Source organism: Bubalus bubalis, chromosome 3, assembly GCF_019923935.1.
Source record: "Bubalus bubalis isolate 160015118507 breed Murrah chromosome 3, NDDB_SH_1, whole genome shotgun sequence".
Classification (NCBI taxonomy): domain Eukaryota; kingdom Metazoa; phylum Chordata; class Mammalia; order Artiodactyla; family Bovidae; genus Bubalus; species Bubalus bubalis.
This window is the reverse complement of record NC_059159.1, coordinates 63,914,789-63,938,463: the sequence shown is the minus strand read 5'-3', so window position 1 is coordinate 63,938,463 and position 23,675 is coordinate 63,914,789. Positions and strand designations below refer to the sequence as shown.

General features: G+C 45.3%; 1 protein-coding gene across 5 annotated transcripts in view; it reads left to right on the top strand.

Annotated features, from left to right (window-relative positions):
* Window positions 1-23,675, top strand: part of SH3RF1 (SH3 domain containing ring finger 1) — a 158,753-nt gene that overhangs the window by 85,775 nt on the left and 49,303 nt on the right. For 4 of the 5 annotated variants that reach the window (XM_044939675.1, XM_025281300.2, XM_025281298.2 and 1 more), the window contains exons 3-4: window positions 20,405-20,680; window positions 21,397-21,492. The exons of the other annotated variant lie outside the window; for it this stretch is intronic. In XM_044939675.1, the coding sequence (XP_044795610.1) occupies window positions 20,405-20,680; window positions 21,397-21,492 (372 nt within the window). The remainder of the gene's footprint in view (window positions 1-20,404; window positions 20,681-21,396; window positions 21,493-23,675) is intronic. 5 annotated transcript variants of the gene reach the window in all.

Sequence of the window (23,675 nt, the reverse complement as noted above, 5' to 3'; positions counted from 1 at the left end):
GCTCTGTTCTTTCTCAGTATTGTTTTTGCTATTCAGGGTCTTTTGTATTTCCATTGTAAAATTATTTGTTCTAATTCTTTAAAAAAATACCATTGGTGATTTGATAGGGATTACATTGAATCTGTAGAGTGCCTTGGGTGGTATGGTCATTTTTAACAAAACTGACTCTTCCAATCCAAGGATACAGTATATCTTTACATCTGTCTGTGTGGTCTTCAGTTTTGCCCATCAGTGACTTATAGTTTTTGGAGTACAGGTCTTTTGTCTCCTTCAGTTCAGTTCAGTCGCTCAGTCATGTCTGACTCTGTGCAACCCCATGAACCCCAGCACACCAGGCCTCCCTGTCCATTGCCAACTCCCGGAGTTCAGGAAACCATAAACAAAATGAAAAGATGACTCGCAGAATGGGAGAAAATGTTTGCAAATGATGTGACCAACAAGGGATTAATCTCTAAAATATACCAACAGTTTATGCAGCTCAACAACAACAACAAAAGAAAAAAAAACTTATTCAAAAATGGGCAGAAGACCTTGGCAGACACTTCTCCAGAGAAGACATACAGATGGCCAACAGGCCCATGAAGAGATGCTCAACTTTGTTAATAATTTGAGAAATGCAAATCAAACGGCAATGAGGCACCACCTCCACTGCTCAGAATGGCCCTTTTAAAAAGTCTACAAATAATAAATGCTGAGGAGGATATGGAGAAATGGGAACCCTCCTACACTGTTGGAGGGAATGTAAATTGGTGCATCACTATGGAGAATAGTATGAAGCTTCCTCAGAAAACTAAAAACAGAGTTGTCATATGATCTGGCATCCCTACTCCTGGGCATGTATGTGGAGAAAATTCTAGTTTGGAAAGGTACATGCACCCCAGTGTTCACAGCAGCACTGTTCACAGTAGCTAAGACGTGGAAGCAGCCTAAGTGTCCATCAGCAGACGACTGCATAAAGAAGAGGTGGTAACCATTTTCTACACATTCATGTGTCATCAGGGTGCCTCAGATTTCACCATTAGTTTAATCTCCTTCACATCCAGGAGGAAAGAACGAGGCCCGCCAGGCTCCTCTGTCCATGGGGTTCTCCAGGCAGGAATACTGGAGTGGGTTGCCATTTCCTCCTCCAGGGGATCTTTCTGGACCCAGGGATCGAACCATACCTCCTGCATCTGGTACATTGTAGGCAGATTAGTTACCACTGCACCACCTGAGAAGCCAGAGGGGACAGTGATTATGTTAAAATCTATTGAGACAAAGAGTAGAAGTGTCTGAGTTTGCTCCACGTGCACAGGACTCTGACATAAATTCGTATTTTTCACTGTCTCACAGTGTATTTGAGGTGCTTCTACTCAATCTTGTTTACTTGGGTAGACAGAGTGACAACCAAAGCCTAAAGCAAGTAAAGGAAAACAAAACCAAATGAGGTTGGGAAAGCGCTGGGATGAGACCCCGTGGGTCACGGTGCATGGGGTGCCCACCTTGCTCTCTGGCCATGCTTTTAAGCTCTGACCTGGGCAGAGGTTGTTAGCATCCCTGATGGTGCAGGGCGCAGAGTGACCTGTTAGCACTGTAGTGGGCTAGTCTGGTGATGGCTGGAGTCAGGAGGTGGGTCAGTATTTACACGAGTGGGCCTTGGGAGAGCCTGGCTGGCACACGCTTCTCCTCAGCAGGTGCTCGGTTGACCCTTTTCCTTCACTGCTTCATTCTTCGGGCCCGTCCCAGGCCGAGCAGCAGCACGTCGGATGTGGAGGGGAGGAGCTGCTCCGGCTGCCTGGGCTGCATCTGCCTCCTTGGCCCTCGCTGTGCTCCACATGGTGTCCTGGCCCCTGGGCTCAGAGCTGCGAGGTTTCCTGTAGTTGTGCCTGACAATCCATGCCGGGGCTGAGGCTGAAGGTGGAGGGGCTAGGGGCTGCTCTGCATGCAGGCGAGGGGTCCGCCACCACCCCGCCGTCCTCTAGGACGCTGACTGCAGATGGCAGCAGAGGGCTCTGTCCACACGGTCATCTGGGGTCACCACCATGGCTTCTGCTGCAACTTGGTGGGAGGAATAAGTTTTAGGGGAAAAAAAAAAAAATACAGAGTTCTGATAAGATGCTGTTTGGAAGGTCCAACCAAGTCTTTGAAGTAGAACACTGTAAAATGTATTCAAAGTAAATCGTATTTCACTTGGAAGCAAACACAGTTCCAAGAATGAGCTGAGGTAAACAGAGGGTGGCCTTGCCTGGCATCACGTGGGGCCGTCTCTGGGCCAGGCCCCCAGCAGCCGTCTCCCCTGGCTGTGAGCCCTGCAGTGCTGCCTGCTTTCCTCGTGTGACCCGAGCAGTGTGGGGAGTCCCCTCAGCCGGATGAGATGGGGCCGCACCTGTCCCGTGGCCTTGTACCTCCTTGGACTGGCCGGGGGAGCGAGGGTTGGCTCTGGGTTCACGTGCAGTGTTGGCTTTCTTACTCCTGCAGTGAATCACCAGAAACTTTGGGCTGAAACAATGCAAATTTATTTCCTTACAGTTTGGTAGGTCAGAGTCTCCCTGGTCTGACCCCAAGGCGGAGGCGAGCCCGAGTGCTCCCGGGATGCTCCAAGAATGTTTCCTGCCTTTTCCTCGGTCTGGAGGCCATGCGGCCCTAGGCTGGGGTCCCCCTCCACCTTCCCACCTCGTGAGACGCAGCCAGTGTATCGTGTCCATAGCCGGCAGCATCCCCCCCATCACCTCTTGCCTCTGCCTCCCAGCTCTGTGGGAGTGTTTCTGATTATCCTGTGATTACCTGTGGCCCACTCAGTCCAGGACAAGCACCTCAGCTGAAGGTTCTGAACTGCACCTTTGCCAAGTCTCATTGGCCCACTGAAGCAACATCGCAGGGTTTAGGGTCCTGACTTTGGCACTGACCAGCTGTGTGATGTTGGCATTAGATTTGCCTTTTTGCCCCAGTGTGCTGGAGTTGGTCTAAATAATTGTGTGGGTTCCTTCCAGCAGCAGCACCCTGTGAATCTGTGCCTCTGAAGAGGGATCAGGTTCATTGTTTCTAAAATTTAACTCTCATGGACCCTGTCTGTGAGAACCAAGGCTTTAATGCCTTTACCCATCAGCTTTGTGAGTATCTGTGTATGTATTCAGCCCATGCACACTTTTGATATTTGCTATTCAGTCACACAGGGGACTGTATCAGTGAAACTATGTTTAGAATCTTTTATCTGTTTTCTTACCCCTTAGCTCCATGGAAACTGGTCTCCATGTATGTAAGCAACTTGAAAATAAGAGTTATTTTAAAACATTTTAACACTTAGTTTACTTTTAAAATAGTAGATTATACAGTTAACATGAAGTCAAAATGATGTTGTTTTTCAGTCTCTAGGTTGTTCCAACTCTCTGTGACCCCATGGACTGCATCACACCAGGCTTCCCTGTCCATCACAATCTCCCAGAGCTTGCTCAGACTCACATCCATCTCATTTAACATCTCATCCTCTGTCACCCTCTTCTCCTTTTGCCTTCAATCTATTCCAGCATCAGGGTCTTTTCCAGTGAGGCAGCTCTTTGCATCAGGTGGCCAAAGTATTGGAGCTTCAGGTTCAGCATCAGTCCTTCCAATGAATATTCAGGGTTGATTTCCTTTAGGATTGACTGTTTTGATCACCTTGCAGTCCAAAGGGCTCTCAAGAGTCTTCTCTAGCACCACAGTTTGAAAGCATCAGTACTTTGGCACTCACTCAGCCTTCTTTATGGTCCAATGCTCACATCCATACACAACTACTCAAAAAACTGTAGCTTTGACTATATGGACCTTTGTTGGCAAAGTGATGTCTCTGCTTTTTAATACATTTTCTAGATTTGTCATAGCTTTTCTTCCAAGGAACAAGGGTCTTTTAATTTCATGGCTGCAGTTACCATCCTCAGTGATTTTGGAGCCCAAGAAAATAAAGTCTGTCACTGTTTGCATTGTTCCCCCATTTATTTGCTATGCCATGCTGGAGTCCATGGGGTCACAAAGAATTGGGCATGACTTAGCGACTGAACAACGTTTCCCATGAAGTGATAAGATCATATGCCATAATCTTAGTTTTCTGAATGCTGAGTTTTAAGCCAGCTTTTTCACTCTCCTCTTTCACCTTCATCAAGAGGCTTTTTAGTTGCTCTTCACTTTCTGCTATAAGGGTGGTGTCATCTGCATATCTGAGGTTATTGAGATTTCTCCCGGCAATCTTGATTCCAGCTTGTGCTTCTTCCAGCCCAGCATTGCATGTGATGTTCTCTGCATGTAAGTTAAATAAGCAAGATGACGATATACTGCCTTGACGTAATCCTTTCCCAATTTGGAACCAGTCCGTTGTTCCATGTCCGGTTCTAACTGTTGCTTCTTGACCTGCATACAGGTTTCTCAGGAGGCAGATAAGGTGGTCTGGTAGTCCCATCTCTTTTAGAGTTTTCCACAGTTTTTTGTGGTCTACACACTCAAAGGCTTTAGCATTGTCAGTGATACAGAAGTAGATGTTTTTCTGGAATTTTCATGCTTTTTCTATGAAATGTGCCTCATTATCAAATTATTAACTTGTAAAATGGCTTGAGTGAAAGTCACTCAGTCATGTTCAACTCTTTGCAACCCCATGGACTATAGTCCACCAGGCTTCTCTGTCCATGGAATTCTTCAGGCAAGAATACAGGAGTAGGTTGCCATTTCCTTCTGCAAGGGATCTTCCTGACTATGTAAAATATATAAAATAGCTTATATTAGAGTAATCCTCTTCGTGATGTGGACATATACAATGGATTGCGAATGTTCTTTTGTGTTTAAATAAACGTTCCTTGCATTTACAAATTTATTGTGTGTTTGTTAAGATCAGCATGGAGATCTTTCAGTGCTTGATTTTATAACTTTTTTTCTGCTCTTGCAAATGCTGTCATTTTTTTTCGTTTTTATCTTCTTATTTAAGTACAGAATGAAAAATATCTCCTTGGTCCAAGAGGCTGTTTATAAAGATCTGTAGGGTACAAGCTGAGGAAATCTTTAATAAAACATCTGTTTTTCAAAAGAATTTAACAGTGGAGGACAAAAACTTGAGCAAAGACTTCTCTTCAGTCCATTTGTGTCCAGCAGGCAGACAGTGGGAGCTGGTACAGGATGCCTGGCATCCCTGTTCAGCCTCAGAATAAGGATGACACAGACACACTGTACTTAGGGCTCATCTTCCTTTCCAGCGTAACTGGCTGGCACCCCTGTGAAGAGTGGCACACGTCAGCAGTGTTCTTGGCTGTGGGTTTGGAGTAGGTGTTTGGGTGGGAAAGGAGGCGTGTCTCGTTGAGGAGCACAGCTGAGAGGGGCCCAGTGCAGCTGGGGCGGGTGCCGACGGGCGGGGCCGCCAACCCCTCCCCGAGTCCTCGCTGTTGGCCTGGAGCCGCCGTGGGGAAAACCCTTCCTTCTACCCGCAGTGAGCTTGGGCGGTCGTGACGTCCCTTTAGCTTTAGGCCCAGGAGCTGCAAGTAAAGAGTAAGTGTAATACTGGTCTTTAACGTCAGCCTGTCAGGCTTGTAAAGGCTCCGTCCTGAGGTGAGTGTGAGCTTTGGGGTCACCAGAGGTATAGCTTTGGCTTCTGTAGCCTTTTGGTGGGAATAAGGGTGGTCCCCGACCTGCCGGCTGCTGCGAGCGTGCAGCGCGCACCGTCAGTGCTCGGCCAGTCCTGCTGTCGGCTTCCCTTTCCGGTTCTCTTCTCCCAAGCCTTTGGAGCGCTTCTTTCATTTATGTATGTATGTTTGCTGTGCTGGGTCCTCCCCGCTGCCGGCCTTCCTCTCCTTGCAGTGCACAGGCTTCTCGGGTGGAGCACAGGCTCTAAGTGCACGGGCTCAGCTGCTCATCAGCATGTGAGATCTCCCCAGACCAAGGGTCAAACCCGTGTTCCCTGCATTGACAGGTGGATTCTCACCCACTGTACTACCAGGGAAGTCCCCTTTTAGGGCCTTCTAACATGACTGTAGACCTTGTGTATTTAGAGACCATGTTACTAATACTCCCCTTAAGCTGGGATACAGAGAAGGAACAAGGTGCTCCATTATGAAGGTAAAGGAACAGCACGTGAAAGCCAAGGTCCAGTTGTTTAAGAAAAAGGGGGCCCACGCTGTCGCCACAGTCACACGCCTCACTTCTGTGCAAGAACCTGTGATGCCTTCACCCGTGTGATTCCACCCTGAGACGCAGGAGAGATGAACGTTGAAGTGTGATGCTGCATCCTGGCAAGTCAGGCCCGCAATGGCGGCGTGGTGGGCCTGCTCTTGTGTTTCTACGAGACTTCATGAGAAAAATAATGGCTTTGTGTTAAACATCTAAAAATCTCCTCTTTCTGATGAATCAAGTTTTTGTGACTGTGGTTTTAATAATTCTTGTGTCACCCCTCCATCCACCTGTTTAAAGGAGCTTGTCAGTGAGTAGATACTTGGTCATCAGCAGTACACGTTGATTTCTGAAGTTCACATGTCAAGTGACCGCCACGTTTCTCAGCAGTTAGTGAACTAATCCCTTTTTGAGCGGAGGGAAGGTGTGTATGTTTTTATTTTCTTCAAAGCTAGACTGTTAATTCTGCCGCTTCTTGTGGTCTGCAGCAACTAGAGGTCGACTCTCACTGCGCAGTCATGCCGACGGGAGCGCCAGAACTTCTTACAGGAAAGTGAGGAGCATGATCGTGGACACAGCCTAGGCCCCCTCCCCCCATTTTTAAACAGCTGAAATTACTGTATACATATGCTCCTTTTTTATGTCCATAAAGGAACTTATTATTAGCACAGCAAACGAAAACCTGTGTATTTATTGTGAGAGACGGAGCCTGAATGACAAGCGGGTGAAGTGAGGATGTCACTGACCTTCTGCTGATACTGCATTAATGTGCGAGAGTCCATGATTTGTGCAACTGAATATCCTCATCAGTGAGGCGGGGCCTGGAGCTGGCAGTGAGGGGCGAGTGTTCAGGGTTCACCAGCGTTACTTCATTTTCTTTTAAAGGCTACTATATGGTTGGTGAAGAAAACTGTAGGAGGCTTCAGCTGCTGTTTACAGTGCTTGATTTCTAAAGTGAGGTTGTCAGTATAGGGTTATCTTTTGTGTTGTTCGTCATCTTTGAATGTTGAAAAACAAGATCATCTATTACAATTTATAGTGAGTCCCTTTGAACTTTACACACTGCCTTCCTTTTTCTTATGCCTTTTATCTTTGAAGTTGTACCTATTCATGATAGAAAATAGGCAACCACACAGCAGAGTCTAAAGTGAAAAATACAAGTATTTGTCCTTTCATCAGATCAGATCAGATCAGTCGCTCAGTCGTGTCCGACTCTTTGCAACCCCATGAATCGCAGCACGCCAGGCCTCCCGTCCATCACCAACTCCCAGAGTTCACTGAGACTCACGTCCTAAATTCCAGAGGTAGATGCTTACTCTGTTTTCTGTAGTTCTGCTGGTTACCAGTACAACCTTATAAGATGCTTCCATTTCTTGATTGCTGAGCCTTAAACAGTGTCAATTTCAGATACCCTGTCATAAAGTTCAGATGTCTTCTCGCACCTCCCACCTCCTCTTCCCGAACAGCTGGGTTTTGTTCAGCATATGATTTTTATTTTGCATTATTGCAGTTGATAACATTCCCTTCTGTGGCTCTAATTAAGGCTTCTTTGCTGTGTGTGGAGATTAATTCTAAAAATTGAAACCCCATAAAAACAGCACTTGCAGTGTTGGGATTCTATAACCATTAGCCACGGCAGTGGATCTGGGCCCATGAAGAAGGACACATAACCTGTGTCAGGGATCCTGCCCCGCTGCAGGTGGGATGGGTCCAGCGCCTATGTCTGGTGGGTCCTCTTTACATTTCTTTCCATTTTCCTCATGTCTCCCCAATCATATGGGAGTCATATTTCTTGCATCACGTGTCATCTCTCTAGTGAGTGGGTGTAGGTTTGCATAGGAGTTGCCTCTTTGAATAATTTTTTTTCATCTGAAATGCACAGGGCGTAAACCTCCTGAGATTTTGTGTGTTTAAAGATGTCTTTGTTTTGTCCATGCACATAAGTAACAGGTTAGCTGGCTAAGATTTTCTGATCATGTTTATTATAAGATATTGAATATAGTTCCCTGTCCTTATTGTTCATCTGTATTATATATAGTAGTTTGTATCTCTTAATCTCATACTCACAGTTTATCCCTCCCTGCCTCGCCCCATTGGTGACCATAAGTTTTTCTATGTCTGTTAGTCTATTTCTGTTTTGTAACTAAGTTCATCTGTATCATCTTTTTAAGATCGCATGTATAAGTAATATATGATATTTGTCTTTGTCTGTCTTCCTTCACTTAGTATGATAAGTTCTAGGTCTATCCATGTTACTGCAAATGGCATTATTTCATTCTTTTTAGTTACTGAGTAATATATATATATATGAATATATGTATGTATATATATGTGTGTATATATATGTATTCCACATCTTCTTTTCCATTCATCTGTTGATGGACATTTAGGTAAGTTCCTTTCACATCTCGACTGTTGTAAACAGTGCTGCTGTGAACACTTGGGTGCATGTATCTTTTCAAACTATGGTTTTCTCCAGATATATGCCCAGGAGTAGGATTGCTAGATTATATGGTAATTCTCCTTTTAGTTTTTTAAGGAACCTTCATAGTGTTCTCCATAGTGGCTGCGCCAGTTTACATCCCCACTAGCAGTGTTCTGTGGTCTTCCTTTTCTCCACACCCTCTCCAGCATTTGTTGTTTGTAGAGTATTTGATAATGGCCATTCTGACCTGCATGAGGTAGTGCCTCATTGTTCTTCTGATCTGCATTTCTCTAATAATTAGCAATGTTGAATATCTTATCATGCTCCCATTAGCCGTCTTCATGTGTTCTTTGGAGAAATGTCTATTTAGATCTGCCCCTTTTTTGTTGGGTTGTTCAGTTTTTGAATATGAGCTGTTTCTGTATTTGGGAAACTAAGCCCTTTTAGGCTGCATCGTTTGCAAATATTTTCTCCCAGGCTGTCGGTTGTCTTTTTATTTTGTCAGTGGTTTCCTTTGCTGCACAGAAGCTTATAAGTGTAGGTTGGTCTCATGTGTTTATCTTTGCTTTTACTTCTGTTCCTTTGGGGGAGTGGGACACTCACCATCTTGATCGTTAGCCCTGCCTTATTTTTCTATCCAGCCATTGAAATGCTTTTAGTGTATTTATAAGTTTTAATAAAAGAATTTGACTATCTTAAAAGTGAATATAATTTGACTACTCACACCAAAAGCTTTTTGGTCTGTTTTTTACTTTTTTAGATATCAACTAATAACTTTCGGTTTGAGATATAGTTCACATACTAATAAAATTCACCCATTTACAGCCACTGAAATTTTCCTGATTTCACTTGCTTTCAAGTCTTCTTCTCTAAGTTCTTAAAATTTCTGGTATGCTAATACATGTTTGCTGGAAAAGGTCAGTTTTCATTCAGTCCCAGAGAAAGACAATGCCAAAGAATGTTCTACCGCACAGTTGTACCCACCTCACATGCTAGCAAAGGGATGCTCAAAATTCTCTAAGCTAGGTTTCAACAGTATGTGAACCTTGAACTTCCAGATGTTCAATCTGGATTTAGAAAAGGCAGAGGGACCAGAGATCAAATTGCCAACATCTGTTGGATCATAGAAAAAGCAAGAGAATTTCAGAAATATATCTACTTCTGTCTCACTGACTTTGTGTGAATCACAGCAAACTGTGGAAAATTTTTCAAGAGATGGGAATACCAGACCACCTGACCTGCCCCTTGAGAAACCTATATGCAGGTCAGGAAGCAACAGTTAGAACTGGACGTGGAACAACAGACTGGTTCCAAATAGGAAAAGGAGTACATCAAGGCTGTATATTGTCACCCTGCTTATTTAACTTATATGCAGAGTATATCATGCATAATGCCAGGCTGGATGAAGTACAAGCTGGAATCAAGACTGCCAGTAGAAATATCAATAACCTCAGATATGCAGATAACACCACTTTTATGGCAGAAAGCAAAGAGGAACTAAAGAGTCTCTTGATGAAGGTGAAAGAGGAGAGTGAAAAAGCTGGCTTAAAACTCAACATTCAAAAAACGAAGATCATGGCATCTGGTCCCATCACTTCATGGCAAATAGATGGGGAAACTATGGAAACAGTGACAGACTTTATTTTATTGGACTCCAAAGTCACTGCAGACAGTGAGTGCAGCCATGAAATGGCTCCTTGGAAGATGTCGCTTCCTTGGAAGAAAATCTATGACAAATCTAGACAGTATATTAAAAAATAGTGACATCACTTTGCCAACAAAGGTCCGTATAGTTAAAGCTCCGGTTTTTCCAGTGGTTATTTATAGATGTGACGGTTGGACCATAAAGTTGAGCCCCAAAGAATTGATGCTTTTGAACTGTAGTATTGTAGAAGACTGTCAGGAGTCCCTTGGACTGCAAGGAGATCAAATCAGTCAGTCCTAAAGGAAATCAGTCCTGAATATTCATTGGAAGGACTGATGCTGAAGCTGAAGCTCCAATACTTTGGCCACTTGATGCGAGGAACTGACTCATTAGAAAAGATCCTGATGCTGGGAAAAATTAAAGGCATGAGGAGCAGGGGATTACAGAGGATGAGATGGTTGGATGGCATCACTGACTTGATGGACAGGAGTCTGAGCAAGCTCCAGGAGTTGATGGTGGACAGGGAAGCCTGGTGTGCTGCAGTCCATGGGGTCACATGGGCTGTGTCGGACATGACTGAGTGACCAAACTAAACTAAATGCATGTTTTCCCTCTTTTTCTAGAACTTCTATGTGTTAGTCACTCAGTCGTGCCTGACTCTTTGCAACCCCATAGACTGCAGCCCACCAGACTCTGTCCATGGGATTTCTGAGGCAGAAATACTGCAGTGGGTTGCTGTGTCCTTCTCCAGGGATCCTCTGGACCCAAGGATCGAACCTGGGTCTCCTACATTGCAGGCAAATTCTTTACCATCTGAGCCACCAGAGGAGACTCAGGCAAGTAAACACCTGTGTTTAACCACAACTGCATACCACCTTGATTTGTGGTGTGTTCTCTTCCTTAGATTTCCTTGCCTAGATCAGATAAAACAACCAAAGGACAAGCAGATGCCCGTCTCGGTGCCCTGACCTTCTGTTGGGTTGTTGCATATCAGTGGATACTACATAGGCCACCCCACTGACTTCTTATGCAGAGTTTCTGGTTGTAGGACCCCAGACACACCCTGGCGACTCAGCCAGAGGGTATGAGGCGGGTCGGGGGGGGAACAGGCAGAAACGCCTCTCCTCTCTTAGGATTGTGAGGTTGCTGTGAAAGGGTGTGGGGAGGAGGGACCTCATCTTTCAGTAAATGCACTTACTGTGTGTAAGGCCCAGATCTGGGCCCTGCAGGGGACTACTCAGGACCGTGTTGGAGACTATCCCTGTCCTCAGAGTATTTTACGTCTTGTACTGTTACTAGCTAAGAATGCAAGTGTATATTTAAAAGGTGCAGTAAAGCCAACAGGGAACCATAGATGACCGTCGGGTCCAGAAGGAGATGTGCATCTCTATTAAGCAATAAGAAAGGGGTTGGACACTTGTATTTGAGTTGTGTCTTGTAAGGTAAATGGGCTTCTGACAAGTGGACGTGGGGTCTGGGGAAGAGGGCTCTTCAGATGGAGAGAGTGTCGGAGAAAAGTCCCAGGGGTGGGGGAAGAGAGACTGTGTTAGACTGTGTCTAGGGAGTTAGAATATTGGATACCTACTGAGAAAGGAGGATGAGGTATTTGAGAAAATTGTTTGGGATCTTAAGTGTCAGGAGAAGAGTTTGAATTGAGTTTGCTGGAAGGGAATTGGAAAAAGCCTAATCTGATAGAAATGATAGTTTTAACAAGATGAGTGTTTTAACAAGATGATCTCTTGGCGTGAAGTCCAGTGAGTTGATTCTGGTCTGCCCACTGGGCTATCAGGATGCTAATGGGAGACTTTGCCCTGGTCTCACTGTGCTCACAGCCTGTGGACAGGACAAACTAGTTCCTTTACCCAAAGAAACATTCAGTTATAACACATTTTTAAAAACATAGATATGTAGTAGATATTTAGTAGATTTTTAGCTATAATTGAATCCATTCCCATGGCCATCTCAAATGATCAAATTTCTCATCTCAAATTTTATTATGAATGCAGCTAGAATGATCAGTTATCTTCTTCTGCCATATGTTGTTGTTGTTGTTCAATCGCTGAGTTGTATCCGAGTTGTTGCAACCCCATGAACTGCAGCACACCAGGCTTCCCTGTCCTTCACTGTCTCCTGGAGTTCGCTCAAATTTATGTCCATTGAGTCTGTGATACTATCCAACCATTTCATCCTCTGTCTTCCTCTTCTCTTCCTGCCCTCAATCTTCCCCAGCATCAGTGTCTTTTCCAATGACAAAATGTGGTCCACCGGAGGAGGGACTGGCAAGCCACTCCAGTATTCTTGCCTTGAGAACCCCAGGAACAGTATGAAAAAAATGCCATTTGTATTAAATGCTTATTACAAGTCGTCTTGCTTAACTTATACTCGCTGCTATATGTTTACTCATCTAGAAATATAAAAAATAATTTATCTCTTTATGATTGATTTTGGTTGACTGTTCGTGTTAGTTGCTCAGTCATGTCTAACTCTTTGTGACTCCCTGGACTGTAGCTTGCCAAAATTTCCCAGGCAAGCATACTGGAGTGGGTACCCGTTCCCTTCTCCAGGGGATCTTCCCTACCCAGGGATCAAACCTGTGTTTCCGGAATTGCAGGCAGATTCTTTACCATCTGAGCCACCAGGGAAAGCCCCTCATTTTGGTTGAAAATACCTTTAATTCATATCCTATTGTTAGGTTATTTAGAGAAAGAAGAGTTAGATTTGGGCTTATCAGAAGTGTCTTAGTAAATCTTTCCTTTTAAGTTTCTCTCATTTCTTATTTTTGGAAATCATTATACTTGAATTGGAATACTGTTTTGTTTTTTTTTTAAAGAGTGCTTCAATAAAATCGCTCATTTCAAAATAATAATCTGCTATTGATAAAAAGTACTTATTGCACATGGGTATTTCTTTTCCTCTTATATCATCATATATTTGGAGAAACTAAGGGATAAAGACAGTGTTTTTCAGTAACACTCATCTCACTACAGAGTATTTTCAAGTATTTTAAGCATCCTTTTAAGACAGACTTAGTCAAAGGTGAAAGAGCTTAGTTGAAAAGGCCAGGAGATTGTACTTGGAATTCTTTTTGAAAGCCCAGATCCCAAAGCTTTTGCACCCACGAGTTTGTTTCCTTACTGAAGATGTTGATGGTGCCGTCTGGGTTCCCAGGGTTGGCTTCCATCCTTAGAGTAGATTGTTCCACAGTGAGAGAGTGTCATGCTCTGTGATTCCGTGCCGTCTTCACGCTGGCTCAGCCAGCAGAGCCGTCCTTTGGAAAGCAGTGACCGTGACGGGCACGTTATGTGTCACTTTTGCACGCAAAGCACGCGTGGTGAGAGGAAGGGCCGAGTGTGTGTGGCCCACAGCCGAGCTGCCTCAGCTCTCCTGTAACCTGGACCCCGGGGCGTTGAGGTCGCATTTAGGTCCTTCACATCCCAGGTGTCATCTTCCCAAATGTGCCATCAGTGACCCTGCCCACACCTCATCCCCTCTGCATGCTGGAGAGCCCACCCCTAAAAAGGGAACAGAGACAGGACCAGCAGGAATGCAAGCACCCTCTCGGATGGTCTGGTAGCCACAGGAGTCATCGAGATCACAGGTTGTCCTGTCTTCCTTTGCCTTTGGGCAGAACTCATCTTGTGAGAAGTTGGATTCTTCCAAGTCTCCAGTGACAGAGGTGTCATAATCCACTGCAGTATTGAACAGCCCTTGCTGTCAGGAAATCCTTTCATCCCACTTAAATAATGCATGCATCCGTTTCAGCCTGGGTTTTTCTGTCAGCAAATACGGAGCTGACTTACTCTGTCTGCATGAGACTTCTCTGTTGTATTTGAAGACTGACTGCCCCACGAATACATCTCAGCTTCTGCAGCTTGTCTTTCATAGTATTTTCATATATTACGCAGAGAGAATAGGTGAGATGTGGGTAAAGTCATCTGTACCTCTCTCTCCCCACTGAGAGCCCTGTGTTCCTTCTGTTTTTGGATTTCAGACTGTGTCCAAGCCATCCAGGGAGAGGCCCCTGGCACTGGTGTGGGGTCAGATGACCACAGACACCCACTTCTCTGCCTCAGTGATGGGTTTCCTTCCTGTTGGGCGCTGGCCTCCACTTCTGCACTGCAGGTCCTTGTTTGCCCAGTCAGGCTTGTAACTGACTGAGATACTTGTATATCTTTCCCCCACGTGCGCACATAGTTACAGACCTGGCATATGCGGTCATTTCTAAGGTTTTTTCACTGTGCTGCCACTGGTTCATTTTTAAAACATTTTAATATTGAAGTAAAACTTACATTAAGTGAATTACAGTGTGGAAATCCTCAAGTGTGGAATTTTACTGAGTTTTGACACATGTCTACAGCTGACTAACCAACATCCCAGCCAAGATATAAAATACATCTATTTTCTCATGCCTTGTGAGGGTTTCTTTACAGTAGTTTGGCTTTACCTATTCTCAAAGTCATATAAATGTAATTTGTATATATGTATTCTGATACCACTCTAATGGCAGAAAGTGAAGAGGAACTAAAGAGCCTCTGGATGAGGATGAAAGAGGAGAGTGAAAAAGCTGGCTTGAAACTCAACATTAAATAAACTATCATGACATCAGTCCCATTACTTCATGGCAAACAGAAGGGAAAAAAGTGGAAACAGTGACAGATTTTATTTTCTTGGGCTCCAAAATTGCTGCAGATGGTGACTGCAGCCATGAAATTAAAAGACACTTGCTTCTTGCAAGGAAAGCTATGACAAACCTAAACAGTGTAATAAGAAAGCAGAGACATCACTTTGCCAACAATGGACCATATAGTCAAAGCTATGGTTTTTCCATTAGTCATGTACGGACATGAGAGTTGGACCATAAAGAAGGCTGAGTGCCAAAGAATTGATGCTTTCTAAGGGTAGTGCTGGAGAAGACTCTTGAGTCCCTTGGACAGCAAGGAGATCAAACCAGTCGATCCTAAAGGAAATCAACCCTGAATATTCATTTAAAGGACTGATGCTGAAACTCCAATCCTTTGGTCACCTGATGCAAAGAGCCAGCTCATTGGAAAAGACCCTGATGCTGGGAAAGATTGAAGGCAAAAGGAGAAGGGGTTGACAGAGGATAAGATGGTTAGATAGCGTCACGAACTCAATGGACGTGAATTTGAGCAAGCTCCAGGAGATAGTGAAGGACAGAGGAGCCTGGCGTGCTGCAGTCCATGGGGTCACAAGGAGTCGGATATGACTGAGTGACTGAACAACAATTCTAATACGTGTTTATTGTGATACATGTTTATTCTGGTTTTCCATTCATAAGTGTCAGTAAGTTGCCCTTTTCTCCATTTTAAACTAGCTGAGGAGTCCAGCGCTCATCTTCAGCAGGTGGACCACCTGGGCTCAGTGTTCGCACTGTGAATAGTTTTGCAGGGAGCATTTCTGTGCAGATCTTTGTGTGGACACAGCTTCATTTCTTGGATTAACACCCAGGACTGGAATTGTGGGGCCACGAGTAGCTGTGTTTGTAACCTTATAAGAAACTGTTGAGTAGTTTTCCAGAGTGGTTCCACCATTTTAAATGCCCACTAGCAGCGTGCGTGAGTTGTTGGCTCTGTATCATTAACATTTTCTGTTGTCAGTTTTTTAAATTTTAATCATCCTAATGGGTATGAAGCAATAACCCATTGTGGTTCTAGTTTATATTTCCCTGATGACTAGGGGTGTTGAGTACCTTTGCAGTTCCTTTTTGAAGTGTGTTTTCAGATCTTTTGCCTGGTTTTCAGCTGAGTTGGTGGGTTGTTATTTATTTGCAGTTCTTTATATTTCTAAATTCAAGTCCATTGTCAGATACGGGTATTGCGAGTGTTTCCCCCTGTATGTAGCATGAATTTTTATTTTTTTATTGTCTCGTTTGATGGACAGAATTTTTCGGTTTTGATTAAGTTCAACTTGTGAATTTTAATGTTTGGTTAAGATGGGGGGGCAAAGGAGACCTACCTCATTAAGATATTATTCTGTGTGTTTTCCTGGAAAACTTACAGGTTTAGATTTTACATTCGATTCTGAGATCCATCTCAAGTTGTTTTTATATGTGGTGTGAGGTAGGGGTCTGTCCTATGGACTTCTAAGAGTTCCACATCCATTGTTGAAAAGACGTTCTTTTCCCCAGTTAAACTGCCTTGACACGTGTACTTGGTTGTCCATATGTGTATGGGTCTGCTCCAGTGCTGTTTTAATTCTGAAACTGTGAACTGTCTTTCACATTTAATATCATGTTTAAATTATATGAGCCTCTCTCGCCACTATATCAATGAAAACACTGGACAAAAAAAAAAGAAAAATCTAACCCAGGCAGTTGAACTAGAGGTCTCACCTGACCGTCCTGTTCAGTATTGAAACCTGCTCCCATATGCCCCTGCCCCCATGCTTCTGGCTCACCCACCTTCCTGGCTTTCTGTGAGGGTTGGACAGGGGCCTTGCAGAGCCCCTCAGTTATGGCCGTTCTTCCCTGTCTGCCCATGGCCCCGGGGCTGGTGGGAGGAAAGGCAGGCTTGGGGCAGGGCCCTTGCCAGGAACCCAGGTGTTTCCCAAATAGAAAGTCGATGCTTTACCAGGAAATAGCCCTCATTCTGCCATGAATCCTCAAGACAGCAGATCAAGTTACTGTCACTAATTTTCCCAGTAAATTTTGCTGCTCTCTGCAAAATATTGTAATTATTAAATGTGATGAAATAGAGAACTAACAGGGCAACGAGCGGCATGAGTTCCCTTCATTTTATTTCAGTGACTGCCTCTCAAGAGCTCTCTTCCCTTTGAAACATTTGTAAGATTTGTTTTCTGTAATGGTTTGTCAGTTGGGCGCTCCATTTTTAAGGCCATCCAAGAAAAAATACAATATATCAGCTGTGTGACTGCTTCCTCATAACCGCCAGAAGAGTCTGTAAGAAAGATGTTTGTTTACTGTGGTTTGCTGCAGGCTTGGCTTCGCGTTTTTCAGATGCCAACAGTTCACTCAGTGCAAAGCCCTCAGCTGCCCCCTTCCAGAGCGTGTCACATTTTCAGCTTTGTCTGCAGCACACACTGAGGGGGATGCCAGTTAGCAGCGGCAGCTCTCGTTTCTCCAGGTGCTCCTTGTGCACAGGTGCCAGGTTCCCTGGCAGCCCCCGGGGCTGGGGAGTGACCAGCCTCCTTCCTCCCCCTGCTCTTCCTCTGTCCACTGTGCGTGTCCACCACGTGCTGGGCCCAGAGGAGGGGCTGGGGACAGGCCACATGGGTGTGCAGCCATGCATCCCCATGGAGCACGACTCACAAGCATGGGGGGTGTGGTCAGTGTGTCCGTAGCTGGTGAGCCTGACCTACCGTAGAATCGTTTTGAAGCAGCTGACCCTGTGGATGTGGTTTTTCCCATGTAGCCATCACAGCTCAGTGCTCAGCCCACCAGGTTCATTCCTCCCTTATTCATCCAGCAGGGCTGTGATCACGGGCACCCAGGTGGGTGCTTGTGAGGAGAGATGGCAACCTGCAGCCCCTGTGCCCTGGTACCCTGGTCTCATGGGGACCAGGCTGGGAGCCAAGTAAGGATGGTGTGCAGCGGGCTCAGGACGAGCAGCCCCTCCTCCCACCCTGAGAGTGGGGTGGGGACCTACCCCCGGCGGCAGCATTCAGTCTGGTCCTAAGGCAGACATGGCCCATACGTGTGAAAATGGACCGTCCTGTGGACCTTCACCCAGCCCCGAACTTGGTCTTATTTATGGGTGATTCCAGCATCTGTCCCAGACAGACAGGAAACTGTAAGCAGGGGAAAGCCGGCCTCCTTGTCACCTCAGGATGTGTCCCTCCAGGGACATACTGGGGACCCTCCAGGTAGGAACAGGGTGGGGGCCGGATGCCCTTGGTGAGCTCCAGTGGAAGACTGTCCCATCTAGGCTGCCTCATAAAACACCCCAGATGGGGCAGCTTGTAAATGACAAGCACGATTTCTCAGCACTGTGGCATCCAGCAAGTCCAGGATCAGCTGTCTGGAGGAGTTCCTCCTGTCCACTGCTTGTGCCCCTCACTGCGCCCTCACCGGGCAGAAGGGATGTGGGGTTTCTGTGGGTACTAATTGCACTGCTGAGGGCCCCACCTCATGCCCTGAGCACCCACCTCTTCAGCATCGCCTTTGGGGGGGGGGTTCCAACATCCGAATCACAGAGGCACACAGACATCAGACAGTGGCACGGAGGCGAGGCGCCTCCGAGACTGGAGGTGATGAAAGCAGACTGCTTCACCTGCGGAGGGTGTCCACACAGGGGCTCAGCTCTTTCTGGAAGTTTTTGGAAGTCAAGTTGCAATCAGCCAAAGTTTATACCAGTTGAGATACAACTCAGTCATTAAACTTTACACATTTTATTGCTGTTCCTATAACAAGAGTATCTTCTAAATGTTCTTTTTAGTAGGCCATTGAATCTTTTTTACTTTATGGAGCAGTAAGAAATGCATGAAGGAATTTGAATTTAGAGGGGCTGTTGTGCATGTATATCTGGGCACTGGCATTTAGAGTCTATAAAATCAATTGGCAGTGAAGGTTTTATTTACATGTGAGGACCTCAGCTAGATCACCACGCTGCTCTTTGCCAGATGTACTGGAGTACACCCGATGGGGCAGAAGTGGGCCAGAAAGCAGTGAATCAGAAGTGTTTGTGCGCCGCTCTCATGAGGATTTAATGTCCTATAAAATACCTGCGTATATAATGGAGAAGCAAAAATATTAGAAAAGTAAAACAGGCCCATGTCATAGTTATTCTTTTTTATAGGAGGAAAGCAGTCACTGTTTACTGAAGTGTGTTTTTGGGTTAAGAACTGTTGTCAAAGCTCACATTGCCTGCGATGCCCAGCTCTTTGACAAGGCCTGCGGGCCACTGCAGAACGTGCTTGGCCGCCACCTCTGGCTCTTTCTGGCCGGCTCTGCTCCTGAGCCTCCCTTTCATATGTAGCCAAGTGAAATGTAAACTCTGCAGATGCCGGGGACCTTGCCCGGGAAGCAGTTTGGGAAGGCAGCTGAAGGTCTGGGGGCCAGGCAAGGCTGCGACCCCCAGCCTTTCCAGGAGGTGACCAAGGGGCCCCTGTGGCTCCCAGCTCTCGGGATGATTTTGGCACAGGAAAATGCAGTCTTGCTTGCTTTTCAATCGCTTTACTCTTTATCCTTCATTGTCTGCCGTCTCTGTGGGGATCAGCCTTTTAAAAATCAGTGAACTTTGCTTGGTTTGAAATCAGGGTGAGATTCATTTTATTTAATACAGGAAGTTTTCTTTGGGGAAGTCCGACACAAACTGACTTTGCAGTCTCTTGGAACTTAATTGAATCAGCGCAGTGGAGCAGGACAGGGCCAGGGGCCCAACGTCCATTGGTGGCTTAGAGTGCCGTCGACCCCTGGCTGCCTCCTGCAGGGCTCCTGGTCACTGAGCGAACCCAACCCGCAAGGCAGTGTGTTTCCGGTTGCAGGCACCAGGGTATAACCAGGCTGTTGCCTGAAGTTTACTCCTGCCACTCACTGTGTTAAGAGTACTGGGTGATCTTTGCTGTTCAGTTGCTCAGTCATGTCCAACTCTTTTCAACTCCATGGTCTGCAGCGCAGCAGGCTTCTCTGTCCTTCACCATCTCCTGGAGCTTGCTCAAACTCATGTCTGTTGAGTCGGTGATGCCATCCAACCGTCTCGTCCTCTGTTGTCCCCTCCTCCTCCTGCCTTCAATCTTTCCCAGCATCAGGATCTTTTCACATCAGGTCGGCTCTTCGTTATCAGGTGGCCGAAGGTTTGGAGCTTCAGCTGCAGCATCAGTCTTTCCAACAAATATTCAGGGTTGATTTCCTTTAGGATTGACCTCCTTGCAGCCTTTGGCACTCAGCCTTCTTTTTGGTGCAGTTAATGTCAGAATTTAAGTTTTTAATGCGTTTTTAAATTTTATGCCAGGAAGCCAGACTTGGTGGTACTTCCACATCCTAAAAACCCTGAATAGGGTGAAAGTCTGGCTAAATTAGCCTTAGGAACAGAATGCCTTCTCAGGGTCCGGGGGTGGTCTGCTGTTCTTTCCTCGTGTGACATGGTTTGTTTGCTCTTGGTGACACACACACACACGTATGCAATTTTTTATGTGGGATTGTCTTCCTAAGACAAAGTGTGTATTTGATCTGGACCTATTAACAATCACAGTGAAACAGTTGAATTTTCAGACATTTTGGGACAGTTCTTTCATTAAAACTCCCCTCTTTCCTTCAGGGAATACCTCAGTTACCATGTGCCAAAGCATTATACAACTATGAAGGCAAGGAGCCTGGGGACCTTAAGTTCAGCAAAGGTGACATCATTGTCCTGCGGCGACAGGTGGATGAGAACTGGTACCACGGAGAGGTTGGAGGGGTCCACGGCTTCTTCCCCACCAACTTCGTGCAGATCATCAAACCGTTACCTCAGCCCCCGCCTCAGTGCAAAGCACTTTATGACTTTGAAGTTAAAGACAAGGAAGCCGACAAAGATTGCCTTCCATTTGCAAAGGTAAAGTTAGAACACATTGCCTTCTGTTTGCCAGCTCTTCTGTGTACCTCATGCATGAACTATGGCCTGTGCAGAAAAATACAATAGTTTTATGTGAACTCTCTCTCTGTGCTTCTAAAAATATGTGGAAGTAGGCTTCTCAGATCAGAAAGACAGTAATTTTGTGCACAGAGTGTTCTCTATGAAAGATAATTTTGGTTGACGCTCTGTATGGTATCATTTTCATATTTTGGGCCTAAATGTAATTCTAAGCTATGTTTTCGGGTGGGTGCATGCCACTTGGGGATTTTAATTCCCTGAATTATGAATAACAAAATGAAGCATCATTACTTCCTTATTTTATATGTAAATTTCTTTGCTGAAAAGCATACCAGACTGTATCTACTGAATTGATAAAATGCTCTGTGATTATGACCAGAATGTTGTGTTTTTTTTGGTAAAGAAAAACAGTAGGATGTACATTTAAAGAAGGTGAGCAGAGCCTGAGAGTCCATCTAGAACTGGAGTTCAGGGTGTGGGTGGGATGGCAGGTGCCGACAGGCTGCTAGTCTGGTCTGGTGCCCTTCAGTTCATCACCTCATTGTGGTCACATCCCAAAGACATGGCATGGCATCTTAATTCATGTGCTCTTACAACTTGAGTCTCCTGTTAAAAAGAAAATTAGGTTGTGCGCTTCCTAGGGTCAGGTGGAGTAATGTCCGTTAATGTCTCTTTAGGACGACGTTCTAACTGTGATCCGCAGAGTGGATGAAAACTGGGCTGAAGGCATGCTGGCAGACAAAATAGGAATATTCCCAATTTCATATGTTGAGGTGAGTCAGCATCTGGAAGCATCAATCGTGTTAGTATTCTGCTTAGCAGACCAGTCTTAAGTGTGCAGGGTGAGCTTTCAGGAGTCCTCACAATCATTTCTCAGTATACACACGCATCGCCTCACTGTTGCACACCTTAAGTGATACAATGTTGCATATCCCTTTCTTGGATAAAACTAGGGAAGGAAGAAAGACAAAAACCTAGTCTACTTAAGAAAAAAAAAAGCCCTCACAGCAGAAAGCCCCAGGAATGCCCCTGTTCTAGACTGTGGGATGGAATTCTTCTATCCTGCCCTACAGTTCCTGAGGACCAGGGGACTATGAGGTGTTTGAGCTCTGTACTTTGTCCCCTGTTAAGAGCATTGGCGTGTCTGTCGAGTGGGACCCTGAGCTGCCTGCAGCCTCTGTGTTCCATTTGCAGTTTTGGGGTCAGAGGGTGGTGAGGTCCTGACTAAGGTGGGAGATGCGTGTATCTGTGTTTTTATGTGCCACACCTCAGAACTCAAACACTGATATGCAGCGTAGCCTCCAGTCAGCATTAAATAAGCGATGAACTGCCCACACTTCATCCCAGCAGCCACTTAGCCACCCTCCCCACTTTAATCAGCTTTATTCAGAAACATACAGCCAATCCGATTCATCAAAGTCTCTTTAGGAGTATGTATTAAGTAATATGTTGTATTAAAGAATAAATGAGCTAAATTAAAAATGAACTAGGGAGTTATAATTTACAGTAGGCCTTATAACATCATGGGCTTCCCTGGTAGCTCAGATGGTAAAGAGTCTGCCTGCAGTGTGGGAGACCTGGGTTCAGTCCCTGAGCCGGGAAGATCCCCTGGAGAAGGAAATGGCAACCCCCTCCAGTATTCTTGCCTGGAGCATCCCATGGACAGAGAGGAACCTGGCATGATACAGTCCCTGGGGTCGCAAAGAGTCGGACACGACTGAACGACTTCACTTTCACTTTGTAGCATCATATATAATAAAGTTTCGTGTCCTTTAGTCATAAGAATTTCATACAAAAAACAAAGGGGTATTTATATATAGTTAGGACTGATTTGCGTTGTTGTGTGGCAGAAACCAATACAAAATTGTAAGCAATTTTCCATCAATTAAAAAATAAAATTAAAAAAAAAAAAAAGGATTTAATGCCAAAAACAAAGTTGAAGACGTTTCAGAGACTGAAACACCAGCCAAGACAACTCTGCAAGGTTAGCTGAGATCCCAGAAGGCTTCTGGGAAGAAGCAAGTTCTTAGCGATGTCTCTGTGGTGGGTAAGGTAGCGCTTCACCAAGAAAATGGAAAAGGTGCCTTTTTACAGCAGAAGGGACACTCACGCAGGTTGACCAGCGTGTGCACAGGCCAGAAAGTAAGAGGCGCATAGGCTGTTGGGAAATTGAAGGTAATCCTATTTTTAAGATGGCAACGCATGTATCTTAAGCATGTAACAAAGTAAAACCACATCACTTTTGTTCCTGCCTTTTCACCTGTGGCGTTTGTTTTGACATGATCCTGAGAACAAAAACGACAAATTGTGTCATTAGAGCCATCGTTCGCCCATGTTTTCAAAAAATCTACTTCGACTACCATATAACCATGGAAAGCTAATTCAGATTGTGTACACGCCTTGAGTTTTGTTCATATCCTTCAAATGTTCTTGTATATGACAATTGTTTTTCCTTCTTTGGAAGTAAAGAACAGAGGAAATTCGCGGCTCTCAGGTAACCCTTCCTGTACATTGTTTACGTATTCTAACTGTGGTCATGGAAAGTTACACGCGTTTCCGGGTATTTGGATGGTTACTGTTGGGAGCATGGGTACACGAGCTTAGTAATGAGAGCCTGTCTCCACCTGTATGAGCTGAGCTACAAGCCAGCACTTGGCGTGCAAGTGCTGGCCTCCACACCAGGCAGGTGTGCAAGAGGACTACCGTGCTTTTGTTACCAGGTGGGTGTAGAATTGCGTGACGGGCATGAATGATCCACCCACAGCAAACCTAGAGTCACTGAGAGTCACTTGAGTCATGGGGATTATTTACTCTGATTTCGGTTGGGAAGATAAAGGTCTGCCCAGGTTGAAAGTACTTGTATTCTCCTGCCTCTTAATTTCACAAGAGTAGTTTCCTCATTTGAACCGCAGTTTTGCCAGTTGAGACGAGTGAACAGATCGTCTGTCTTGGGGGG